The sequence below is a fragment of the Atta colombica genome, unplaced genomic scaffold (assembly GCF_001594045.1).
Source record: "Atta colombica isolate Treedump-2 unplaced genomic scaffold, Acol1.0 scaffold222, whole genome shotgun sequence".
Lineage (NCBI taxonomy): Eukaryota > Metazoa > Arthropoda > Insecta > Hymenoptera > Formicidae > Atta > Atta colombica.
This window is the reverse complement of record NW_017259319.1, coordinates 132,224-145,188: the sequence shown is the minus strand read 5'-3', so window position 1 is coordinate 145,188 and position 12,965 is coordinate 132,224. Positions and strand designations below refer to the sequence as shown.

Sequence of the window (12,965 nt, the reverse complement as noted above, 5' to 3'; positions counted from 1 at the left end):
TATATATATATATATATTAAATGCTTCAACTTTGAAATGGAATATTTCGATTTTTAATCCCACTCTGGGTATTGAGTTTTAAAGCACATATATTCAGGACACTAAAAAAAGCTTATTCTGTAAGTTTCAGAAAAATCTAAAGAAAATGGATTTTTTCGAAGAACGTCCTTAACTCAGTCGTTATGTACACTGAATGATCGCTCCATGTGAGAATTAAATAACATGAAATTTAAAAAACTTGGAAAGCAATGATTTTACATGAAAGTATTCCTTATAAATTCATAGAGAAAGTAATCGAGATACAACTATTAACTATTAAACCGAAACAAGCAAAAAATTTTTGATTGGAGAAATATACAGCCTCTGTGAGATTTCCGATAATAATTCACAAATACAAAAATTACATATATTAATTATATATAATTTATAAACTTTTAACGGATAATTTATGCACTTTCTTTAAAAAATAGTGGCATTCGATTTTCTCATAAATATGTCTCGCGTCATTCAATGCCACAATTTAAGAAACGCTCAATGTATCCACTAGTCGCGACGACCAAAGATACGGAGACTAAAACAACAAAGAGACGAAATATAATAAAGGCGCCACATGTCGGCGCACGTGCCGGATGCAATTTAGAACGGCGAGCGAACTTCAATGAGACGTTTCGATAACTGGCAAATATCTGCATGAATACGCGCGTGTGTATGTGTGTATGCGTGCATGCGTGCGTGCGGCGATTGCGTAACGATCGATCGCTGGGATCGAGGAATAAACTACGTATATAAATAGGACGACACTTGTACATCTGTGTGTGATACGAAGAACACTGAATTAAAAGTAATATAATAGCGGGGATAATATACAACGGGGCCGGGGAAATCCGCAGGTACACGTGTGCTGTTCCTGTGTGCCTACCTTCGTGTTCCTCGGTGCGTACGGATGTACATCCTTTGGGCGATTTATAAGTAACCGAGCGCCGAGTGCATCGACGGGCAAGCCGGTTTCGTCCAACGTGACGGTTACTTAGGACGTCATTTAGTCGTCCCTTTCCATATTAAAGTCTTACCTACGATATAGACAAAGAAAGAGAGAGAAAGGGGAGACAGAGAAGATGTCCGATAATTTCACCAACCTCAGTTAAATCTAACTACAGATTTTATATTATTGGCTCGGTGTACATTCACGTCATGCGTTTAATGCTAAACGGAAGCTTCTGTCATCCTTCGTCTCAACATCAAGCTTCCTTTTTCACACTTATTAACCGCAAACGATGCTTAGATATGCTAAACCGAGATGTCGCGTTCGATGTTAAATGCAGGGCGAGAGAGGATGAATTGTTCCTAAATAAAAAAGGACACAAAAGATTTAAACCAAAGTTAACTTGAGGTTGGTTGAAATTGAATTGCAAATAAATAGAAGCCGCCGTCGGTGCAACGCCGTCGGGCTCAAGCTAGAAACGAAGATATTCATGAGTAAAATCGCTCTAAAGGAACCACACCGCAGTGAACACGATATACGAACTATTCTGTTATCTATCACTAATATTTACACGAAACGCTTGCGCTCGCGCAAGCTCGCGCGAGCCGTATATACGTCGATTAAAGCTTCCCGCAGGTGCAACAAATCTCATACCGGCGGGGCCAATTGGAAAATAGGAGACAAGCGCTGACTGATCTTAATTCGGATGCACAGTGAAATATTTTGCGAAACTGCAACAGGTCGATTCTTTAATAGCGCGAGAAATTTTATGCGCTTGGTAAACATAAAAAATAATGTAAGGAATACATTACGCAGTTATGTTCTGCTTTTTACTACGCGAAATTGTAAAATAGTTTAACCTTTTTTAAGGAATTATTTATGTCATGCACGGAATACACAGTGATATGTTATTGAGGCATATTATTAGCTCTTTGCTCCTTATATGATGAGATAAATTAAACGTGTTCTTGAATCACGCACAAATACATGTATTGGAAGATATATATAAAACTTGTCTGTATCGTCTATTAATTTAAATGGAAAGAATGATTAAAGTATCAAAAAATTAAACTGAATATAGATCTGAAAATAATTTCGTTTGGATCATCAAAATAATTAGAATATTTGAACTAGTTGCCACAATGTTAAAACTTTTTGCAACATTGTCAGTATTTAAGTGTTCAACATACCCGGGAAAAAAATATAAATGGACATATTTTAAATATAATTATATATAATTATATATGAAAAATTTTTTCCCGGGTAATTATTTTGATAATCCAGCAAAATTCTTTTCAGATCGGTATCTAAATTTTTAGATACTCCAGTAAAACCGTTCTTTCTATGTAGAATTTCGGTATTACAGATCATAGAAAATATCTCCCTTCAATCTTCAAAACACCGAGCATGTACTCCATACGCTGCGCGATCAACGGAAGGCCAAGTTCACAATTGCGATAAGATTAGTTTTGCATGAGAAATGGACACCTCTTTTTTATCGTGTTGTAATATGCGCCTGACATGCTTACGCTGTTATTGACATAGCCCTTAATATCGCAAGCTACCGATCGATATCATATTACCTATCCGGAAACAAATGGCCGAGATAACTTGCCAAGAAAGAACAACGAAAGTTGTTATCAAACATACGACGATAATTCGTCCTGTCTTTCCTTTCCGTTTATAATGTTGAAAATAAAACATTAACACGATCGTGATTGTGATCATTTGACAAAAATTATTGCTCGCTTCCCGACTAAAATACCGATAACAGTAACTCTTCTGAAAGCTATTTTCACCTATATGGCGATTCGAATGTCTCGTTAATCAAAATTCTGCGCGTCGTAGCGCTGAAATTCCAGCTAATCCTGACGATAAAAAATTTTCCGGGAAATACCGTTATTCGAATTACAAAAAAAAAATATCAATATATTGATAATGAAATTCTTTCGAAAATATTTGTCGTCAAAAGGCGATAGATGTAGAATATATGGTACTCTATTACTTTTCACGATCGATACATTCAAAAGACGACAAAGAGTATTAAACAATATGGCTCAATTCAAATAAATATTCTAATCGATATCTTTCTAATCGATATTCTTCGTGGTTATCTTCTGTGCATCTCCAGCAATAGCGATTCGTCTTTACAAGTTCTGATAACGGTTATCACACATTAATACATGCGAGGTAATAATCGGGTCTCCGGCAAAAATCGCGGAAATTATTTGCGGTAATGTTTGTACAACTGGTACAGCATATATTTTATTTCGCTCATATATTTTTGTTCAAATTTCGTATACGTTACAAATTTTTACGGCAAAATTAGGTCTGTTTTCATGTGACGTTTCGGCAAAGTTCACGGCGCAGCTCCGTCCGACGTTTTGAAAGAATAGCTCGACATTTCATCTCCACGTTTTACAAGTTTTATCAAATTTAAAAGACAAAAAATTGTACAGGATAATCGTGTTTACTGAAAAAGAGATAGATAGCCGCTCTAAATTGGAATATCAATATTGAACTTGAATTAATCATCGCAGAGATGAAAAGCAATGTTAGAAAAACATCGCGATATTATCTAAATCGAATAAAGAAAGAAAATGATAAGTTGCGGAGGACAAAGATTAAATTAAATTGCAACAGTGCAGTACTTAAAATATAATTATCTCTATTCCCCATGTTATGTAAAAAAAATCTAAATTCTTGCTAGACTAGATTTCAATAGGCGAGAGTAAGTAATGGTTGCATAAAAAAGTAACAGGAATGCGAATCAACAATTTTTATGCTATCGTTTTATGCGATGGAAAAAACAGATTTAATCGCGGATCGTAGAAACTGTGATAGCGAATTATCTGAAGATTCTTGAGATTGTTATTGACAGAGCGATTGCTATCTTGAAAATACAAGTACTCTTGATGACCGAAGAATAATCGCGATATTGAAAAAAAAATACAGAATGCTCGATTCGAGTCAGATTAATGAAAGAGCTTTCTTTAAAGAAATATCATATATCATGATATAGGACACTTGTCTCTCTGAATCGGAAAATAAACATAAACTAGGCCCCTATTATTGAAAAGAAACATACGAAAAACTAGGAAAATATGTAGTATACATATTCTTTAATATTTTCCTAGTTGTTCGTATACGTTTCTTTTCAAGAATAGAGGCTCTATTCTTAATTTGGATGCGTTAAATCTGGATTGCAAATTCATTCGCTACAAATAAAACTTTATATAATACTGAAACATGAAGACGTTTTCATAAGTTATATAGCTCAGAATTTCTTTCAAAATAAATTGTTACGGATCTTCTAAATTATCTATAATTAGAATGTAATGTATAATACGATTGGATCAATTAATTAAAATTCAAATATTAACACATATATTCAGAATTCATAACACGATTGTCACGAAAGTGTGCAATTAGAATGGACTAAGTAATTAGGACGAGTTCTCGTGATATTACTCGGAAATTAAGAACCAAGAATAATATGAATCTCTAAGCTTGAATGCTATTTCGTAGAACTATTATATCAATGCAATCTTGTCTTAAGTGCCTCAGTTCTGCTATACTTAATACTCCAATTATTTCTTCAACATATACGTGTAACACATGTACATGTATCGCGCGCGCGCGCGCGCGCGCGCGCGTGTGTGTGTGTGTGTGTGTGTGTGTGTGTAATTGCATACCGCATCAGCCAAGATTCGTTATCCCAAAATCTCATCACGAAGCCGCGCCAAGTACTTTGCTTATTTTCCTACGAGTCGCATCACCACTAGTCATTTCCTCCCTCATTTCAATTCCTTCTTAAGGAGATTGTAAGGGCATAAAACACATACATATATTAATATATATTTACGCTTTAACCAAATTACATACATGGAAGTTGTATTCTGTTTTTATTGAGCAACACATTTTTATAGATTATTAATTTTATTTGTTAATATTTGTATTGTTATAAACAAAACTTTTTAAAAAGATTAGAAAATTTTCTAATTTTCTAATCTAAATTTTTTTGTATAAATACTTTTAGTACTAAAAATTACTTGTGCAAAATTTCATTAAGATTCATCAGTTAATTTATAACAAATATTTTGTTTATTTACTGTTTATTTACTTGTTTACTGAACTAATGTCTGCATCTCAATGTAACTTTATATAAATACTCTTAAATTCATAAAATACTTAAAAAGTTTATAAAAAGTATATATTAAAAAATTAAGATTTTTATCATTATTTTATAATACATTTCCATATATTTCTATTAGATTAAAAAATAAAAAAATATTACTTTTTATTATTTAATTTTATTAAATAACTTTTGATCCAGATGGTAAACTATTTCTAATTTTTTTGTATTACTTTTAAATGCAATTTGGAATAATCTGTAATTTTTCAAGTAATTCTTAACAAATTGCATTTGCCTTACAACTCCTTAACATCGCGGAATGTGCAATCGCATATAAAGATATAGAAAGAAAGATATAAGCAAAGGATGTTTCCTCTCCTCCTCCCTCCTCCTTTTTTTTAATCTATCATTTATAAAATTACACTCGCATGTGTAATGAATATACCGTCTATCTTTCCGTTCGTATTGTTATTAACTGGAGATTGCAAAGATTCATATATCTTATCACATCGATCAACTGTTCACTCTCTCATGGCCTAATAATTTCCCGGCAAAATTCCGATCTCGTTTAACGCGCGGAAGGATGCCGGCAACATCGATACTCATGATTTAAATGCAAATCTTCAAAGTCATACATAAGTGATCGGATAATTTACGACATTTTCAATATGAGATTCATATTATTATTACATTATTATAATTATATTACTATTATATTACTTTTATATTACTTTATATTACTATTATATTACTTTTTTCAGTAAAACGCAAAAATTTGATATAATGCATAAACTCTAGTCTGTGAATCAGTTCGTTCCTCTAAATAGGGAGGGCTTTGAAAACTTGCATAGTCGCGCGATTGTAAAGTTCGTACTCGACTCATCGCGAATGCTAAAAGGATATAAAAGTTTCGTAACGTCAACTTACATGCCGCATTTCCTCCGCATTGTCCGCGCGCGTGTTAGCTCATCGCCGCTGAATCGATACTGGCCAGCTACGTCGCGCTTCTGGCCTATGCCCAATCCAATTCTGAACGATCGTTTTACGAAACTTCATTAACGAAACTTCCTCTACCGATGATATTGACATCAACATGCGAAGGTTTTACGTAGATTTCGAAAGTTGATCATTCTCGATCTGATCTTCCCGAAAGAGAGAAAGAGAGAGAGAGAGATGATCACTCGCGCGTGGCTAACTTCGATCTACATAAAACGCAAAATACGAGTCGCAAATCGGAAGCGTCTTACATTAGCCAATCTCGGAGCGTCATTTTTAAAATTAATGCATCGGATTGGTTGATTGCAACAAGCTGACCTGCGATTCACGTTTTGCATCTTATATAGAGCTTAATCACGACCACCTTTTGCTATCCAATTGAACGATTTTTTACGTCAAAGTGCTTCATTACTGCAATGCTTATTATAACTTTCCACCTGCAATTATATTTTTATTCCCTTTATCTGCAATCTGATTCTTTTTTGCCCAGCTCAAATATTTTTATTATTCGAAACTTTAAAAAAATTCAGGATTACATTACCAAATTCGTTTCTTAAATGTTAAAATCTTTATTTAATAAAAATTGAAATTTGAAGAAGAAATTTGAGAGGGAGATATCGCTTATGTGCCAAAAAAGACCCAAGTTGCAGACGAAAAGTCCTAATTCGCTTCCGGTTTAACATATTTTAGAATGTCCTACATTCTCCTGCACTCTTCCGTTTCTTCCTATTATTCATTCCTATTATGTTCTTGCCATTGAGCTCATTAGTCAGGATTATGTTTGTTTTCTTTTCGTTACGCGGTTGTGACGAGTCTTTAAGAATTCAAAGATACGAAGATATTTACATTACGACATTGACGACGGTATTATCGTAACACTTGCACACATGTTAAAGCTTGATTTTACGAGAAAATTGTTAGCAACCTAAACTGTTTGAAGTTTAAGGAGGTTGTAAGAGCATAAAACACATATATTAATATTTACGTTTTAAACAAACTACATACATATAAAAGTTCCTAACATTCTGTTTTTATTGAGCAACATTTTCATAGATCATTAATTTTATTTGTTATTTTTATTGGTATGAACAAAAATTAAAATTTTTTTTATACAAGTACTTCAAGTATTAAAAATGACTCGTGCAAAGTTTCATTGAAATTCACCAATTATAACAAATAAATATTTTATTTATTTACTGAACAACTAATATCTGCATCTCAATGTAACTTTACATAAATATTCTTAAATTCATAAAGTACTTATATAAAAAAAAATTGAGATTGTTATTATTATTTTATAATACATTTTCAGATATTTCTATTAAAATACAAATTTGAAAAATATTGCTTTTTATTGAAATAATTTTTGACCCAGATGGTAAACTGTCTCTAATTCTTTTGTATTACTTTTAAATGCAATTTCAAATAATCTGTAAATTTTTCAAGTAATTCTTAACAACTTAACGCCAAGATCAGTATCTCCAGATATATTGCATTTGCCTTACAATCTCCTTAATAGTCTCATTCCTTCTAATATTGATGAATTGCATTGATAATAAAATATCCTTATGCTCACGAGATAAAACTGGAATACGGTAGATACACAATCGCCTCGCGAGCTCTTTTTCTTCGTATATAACAATTTGAGATGTACGTTTCATACTCGGTCTACGTTGCAGAATTAAACGTTTAATCTTCCGGTATATGTATAATGTAGGTAACAAGAAATACGTCGGAATGATGCAAGGGATTAAAACCGTTTTGCGCAGCGTGTGGAGTTTCGACGATGACGAGCATACATACTTATAGATATCTCTGATCTGTCTTGCGCGTGTAGAGGAATATTCCTTACACGTAAATTTCACCGCAGATATAAAGAAGCCGCGTGTCTTCTCCAATTGACCCGTCATCGGCGATTGATGGAAAACGTGTTTCACATATAAACATTATTTCAGATCATATCATATTTATATGTTTATTTGTGTGTGTGTGTGTGTGTGTGTGTGTGTGTGTGTGTGTACATGCGTGTGTGACGACTAGTTGTACAAATAGTATGGATTATACTAATAAGTAAGCGCATCGTACTTTCATTCCCTTTCTCTCTTTCTTTCTCGCACAATCTCTCACGACGAATAAAGAAGATAAGAGATAAATAGATAACGAATGATGCATATGACTTCTCTTCGCAATGTGCTACCTCCTTCTTGATTCGAGTGCCGTGTGTAACACGAGAGAAAAATGAGAGGGTGAAATGAGCGATGGAGGATGGAGGGATGCTTACCGAAGAGTTGGCGAAGACACCGGGAGGAAAGAGACGATGTTGCCGTATGTGAGGGAGGGAAAAGGGAACGGAGGAGATAGGAAACGTCGTTCGCAAAGAGAACGAGAGACTATATGTACAAGGTAACTTCGGTACGGTGACATTTCCGACGCTGATAACAGTTAATCATTGGGAACAAACTTTATACACGGCCTCCTCCGTAAACCGGATCATAAAGCTTCAATGGATGGCAGAAGACACGGGGGGGAGGGGAGGGCAAGGGGACAGGAGAATATGAGAGTGGCGAACGGATACATACATGTATATATATGTGTACACACACGCGCGCGCGCGCACACACACACACGCACACACACGCACACGCACACACACACACACACGCACACACACACACGCACACACACACACGCACACACACACACGCACACACACACACACAGAGTCGTTTTTATTACGTTACTGAATCGATTAACCGGCTAAAAAAAAGAGACTTCCTGTAAAAAGTGATGCTGGCGTGTGACGTCTACTATATACGTAACAACAAAAGTTATGTGTGTGTGTATATGTATATAATTTTTGGACGCTTGAACGCCAGCGTGTAAACGTCCCATATATCAATCTGTGTCTGCGTTTTCTCTCTTTCCTTTTCTACTTTTGTCGCGAGTTCGATCGCGAGACACAACAAAAAAAGACGCGCTAATTGCCACGTGCTCCTTCATATACTTCTCTCTTCCTCTCTATCTCTCTTTCTCCCTCTCGAAAATAACACACTCGAAAGGGTGTCCTTCTAGTATATCGCTTACGAGAAACTTTTCCGCAAGGAAAAAACTTCACTTCGTTTTCGCCTAGTCAACAGCTTTCATATATTACACACGGATGCGCGCCCTGACACACACAGATGCACTCTTTTCTCTTTCTCTCCCGCTCTTTTACTCTTCCTCTCGTTCGCTCTCTCTCTCTCTCTCTCTCTCTCTCTCTCTCTCTCTCTCTCTCTCTCTCTCTCTCTCTCGCAAAAAAAGCGAATCACCAACGTGACGACGGCGAACGATGACGAAGGAGCGCCGTGCCGCGTCAGCCCGACGATGAGGCGCGACACGACGTGCGTATCCACCATCTCCGGTTGCGAGCAACTTGCCGATCTGGCGCAGCGTTCAAAATTCGGCGAACTCCTTGGCGCACTTTTCCGTCAGTGAGATCCTCAGGGTCTCCTCCTCGTAATCGTCGAAATTGCTGGTGTCGCCTGGTCCCTTGCAGCGCGGTATGAACGGCGCTTCTATTCGCTTCTGGAAGACGGCTATCCAATCGGTGCTAGCGAACCACTTGTGGCCCTTGATGTCGTTTACGCCCGCCTTGAGGTTGCCGTACCTCTTGGTGAGGTCGACCTGCAGCAGATTGCGCAATAGATCCTTGAGATCGGAGCCGAAGTGCGATGGGAAGCGTGGCTTGCCGCTCACGATCTTCTCGTAGATTTGGATCGGCTGGTCGGCGAAGAATGGTGGATAGCCAGCGGCCATCTCGTAGACCAGCACGCCCAGTGCCCACCAGTCCACCGCCTTGTTGTAACCCTTGCTGAGAATGATCTCGGGCGCTAGGTACTCCGGCGTGCCGCATAGAGTCCACGTTCGTCCCTGCACTCTCTTGGCGAAACCGAAATCGGTGACCTTGAGGTAGCCCTGCGAGTCGATTAGTAAATTCTCCGGTTTCAGGTCCCGATAGATGAGGTCGAGGTAGTGCAGGTACTCGAACGCGAGGACGATCTGAGCCGCGTAGAAACGCGAGTGCGGCTCGGAGAAGCGGCCGACCTTGCGCAGGTGGCTGAACATCTCGCCACCGGGCACGTACTCCAACACCATGTACAGGTAAGAGTTGTCCTTGAAGTGAAAACGCAATGATACGAGGAATGGAAAACTGATAGCTTGCAGTATCCTCTTCTCGTTGAGCGTATGCTCGACCTGTTTCAGCTTTACGACCTTTTGCTTATCGAGTATCTTCATGGCATAATATTCTTTAGTGGGTTTGTGCTGAACGATCATCACGCGACCGAACGAACCGGTGCCGAGGGTCTTGATACGTTCAAAATCGTCCAAGGCGGCGGTATTGGTTGGATTCTTTTTCCACTTGTCCTCGAACTCCTTCTTCGCTTTATCGAGGAATTCCTTGACGCTCTCGGCGGCGTCGACCTTCTTGTTAGCGGTCGCGGCATTGTTACCCATTTTAGATGCCGCGCTGATGCCCGTGTCTGCCAAGGCAGCTTCACGGGCAGCTTCACGGGCCTTATGCCTCAGGTAATCCAGAGGGCTGCTACGTCTTCGTCGGCGTGCGTCCGCGTCCGCAGCCGCCGATGAGCCTGCCAGGGCTCCGGTGAGCTCCGGTCTTCTCAGAATTTTTGCTACCTTCTAACACGCGCTGTCGATGGTCCAGACGTCTCTCCCAGTAACGTAGCGTCCCGCGGATTACGCGACACGCTTTCGCGCACCGACAATATTGTTGACGACTACGAAGACGGAGAGTCTCTCCCAGAGTCTCCCCGTTGTTCTCTTCGCTTCTAAAGAATGAGCTCCTGGATCTGATCCTGGTCTTCGGGGGGGAACCGCGCGCGGATACTTTGAATGGACACAATCACCTCAAAAGAGGTGATCGTGGGAAAGAGAGACGGAGATGGGTTACAATACGCACACTTCGCGCGAGTATATTATCACACGGTAGAAAAAACAGGCCACACACAAAACACACACACGCAAGGGGGGTAAGAGAAGCGCGAGCGCGACGCGAGAGAGCGGCACCCTTTCCTTTCTCGCTCTGTCCCTCTCTCTCTCTCTTTCTCTCTCTCTCGGCTTCCTTCCCTGGCTGTCGCCGAGTATATTCCTCCCGGCGAACGTCACCACACTCCGCGAACGACGCTCGCCCACATCAAGTGAGACCGAGTGAGAGCCGGAGAGAGGGGGGGAGGAAGGCGAGGGAGAGATTTCTTCTCCGTCGTCGTCGTCGTCTTTTCGCGAGAGGCTCTCGTACTCCCAGAGATTTGCCGCGTCGAAAAAAAATGGGTCAGCAGCGATCCTCGTCCGCGGCTCGCGCCATCTTCTCTGTCAATTGTACCAGTTTGTCGTCGTTGTTTGGCGGTGGCGACGGCGGCGGGATGCCGTGTCTCTCCTCCCTCTCTCTCTCTCCTTTCTCTCGCGTAAAACACGGTCCGTCCGTCGGTCCGACCTCGAAAGTCTCGTCTATTCAACTTGCTCCGTTTTGACCAGAGCAAGTATCGCGCCCTCCTGCCCCGTCACCCGTGTCCCGTGGTCGACACGAATAAAGTCACACCAAGTAGCACCAAGTTTCACTTGCACGCGAAACGGCACGAAGGAGAGCGAAATCGCATTCACCGACTTACGTGACACGGCGGCAGCAGCTTGTGAACAGCACGCCGACGTCCTGACCGACCGAACCGTTTCTCTTTTACTCTCGTATTCACTCACCTAGTCCTCACCACGTCCCTCGCGGATTGTCGTTGCTCCTCCTCGTGATGTTCGTACCGAGAGAGAGACGAGAACGGGATAGACGTCTCGTCATACGAAGATATTACTCGCGGACGCGCACCTTGTTCTTCTCTTGCACCCCGGCACGTTAATGTAAATCGAGTGCGCGACAAATGAGGCGGCACAGTCGATATATTCGAGCTCGCTCACGGCGATGAGATCGCTTCGCGTTTACCCGGCACGTCGCGCGTCGTGTCGCGTCCACGAAAGCGCACACAGCGCTTCCAAAGTAATGTGTTACGATTGTCGTCGACGACCAGCGACGGCGACAGCGATGACGTCGACGAAGACAGCGGTCGGATGGGTACAACCGTGCCTAAAGATGGCGACGCGACTCCTCCACCGTTCGTACGTTCGGGGGGGTTTTTCGCACGAAGTGCGAAAGTGACGAAGTGCCACTCTAGGAGGCGAGAGAGCTACTGTGTGCCGCGGGTCAGCTGTTGCTTCCACGCGCCGCCGAGAGATGTAGCGTCGTACGAACGACGCGCCGAATCGGCAAGTGCTGCTGCTGCCGGCGGTGCTCGAAACTGTGCTACTTCCGAGCTGACCCGAAGTTAGCCGAGGGTCGAAACCTCGGCGACGTTCGCGCAACGTCATGTGATAACGCAGTACGCACGTAGATGTATAGAATCGAATGTATAGAATCAAAGGAACGATGCTAAGTTTCTTCCAAGGAAGCATTTAGACAAGACTTTCCGATGTTATTTTAATGTTATTTAAACATTATTTTAAAAGTTAAAGTTTATATCGCGATGTGACACTTTCAAATTTTTACAACTTATATCCGTTTCTATGCAAATTAAATTAATTTTGGCCATTTTCCGATATATATGCCGCCACTACTAAAAATATAGCATATGTAACATAAACTATAGATTTTCGGTATCGCGATACATATATCGAATACGACTTTAATCTCGGTTCAACTTATTTTTTATCCTTTTCTCTCTCTAATTCTTAAATTCTTAAATTAGAGAAAGGTGAAGAATAAGTTGAACCGAGATTAAAGTTAATGTATTGATATTAAAATCATAATATGAAGGC

The 12,965-nt window shown here is 39.9% G+C and overlaps 1 protein-coding gene across 1 annotated transcript; it reads right to left on the bottom strand.

Annotated features, from left to right (window-relative positions):
- Nucleotides 1–8,777: 8,777 nt before the first annotated feature.
- On the bottom strand, nt 8,778–10,744 carry LOC108687950 (cAMP-dependent protein kinase catalytic subunit). The gene has a single exon (XM_018193994.1). It carries the CDS (start codon nt 10,605–10,607, stop codon nt 9,546–9,548), a length of 1,062 nt encoding a protein of 353 aa, XP_018049483.1. The 5' UTR covers nt 10,608–10,744; the 3' UTR covers nt 8,778–9,545.
- Nucleotides 10,745–12,965: the final 2,221 nt, after the last annotated feature.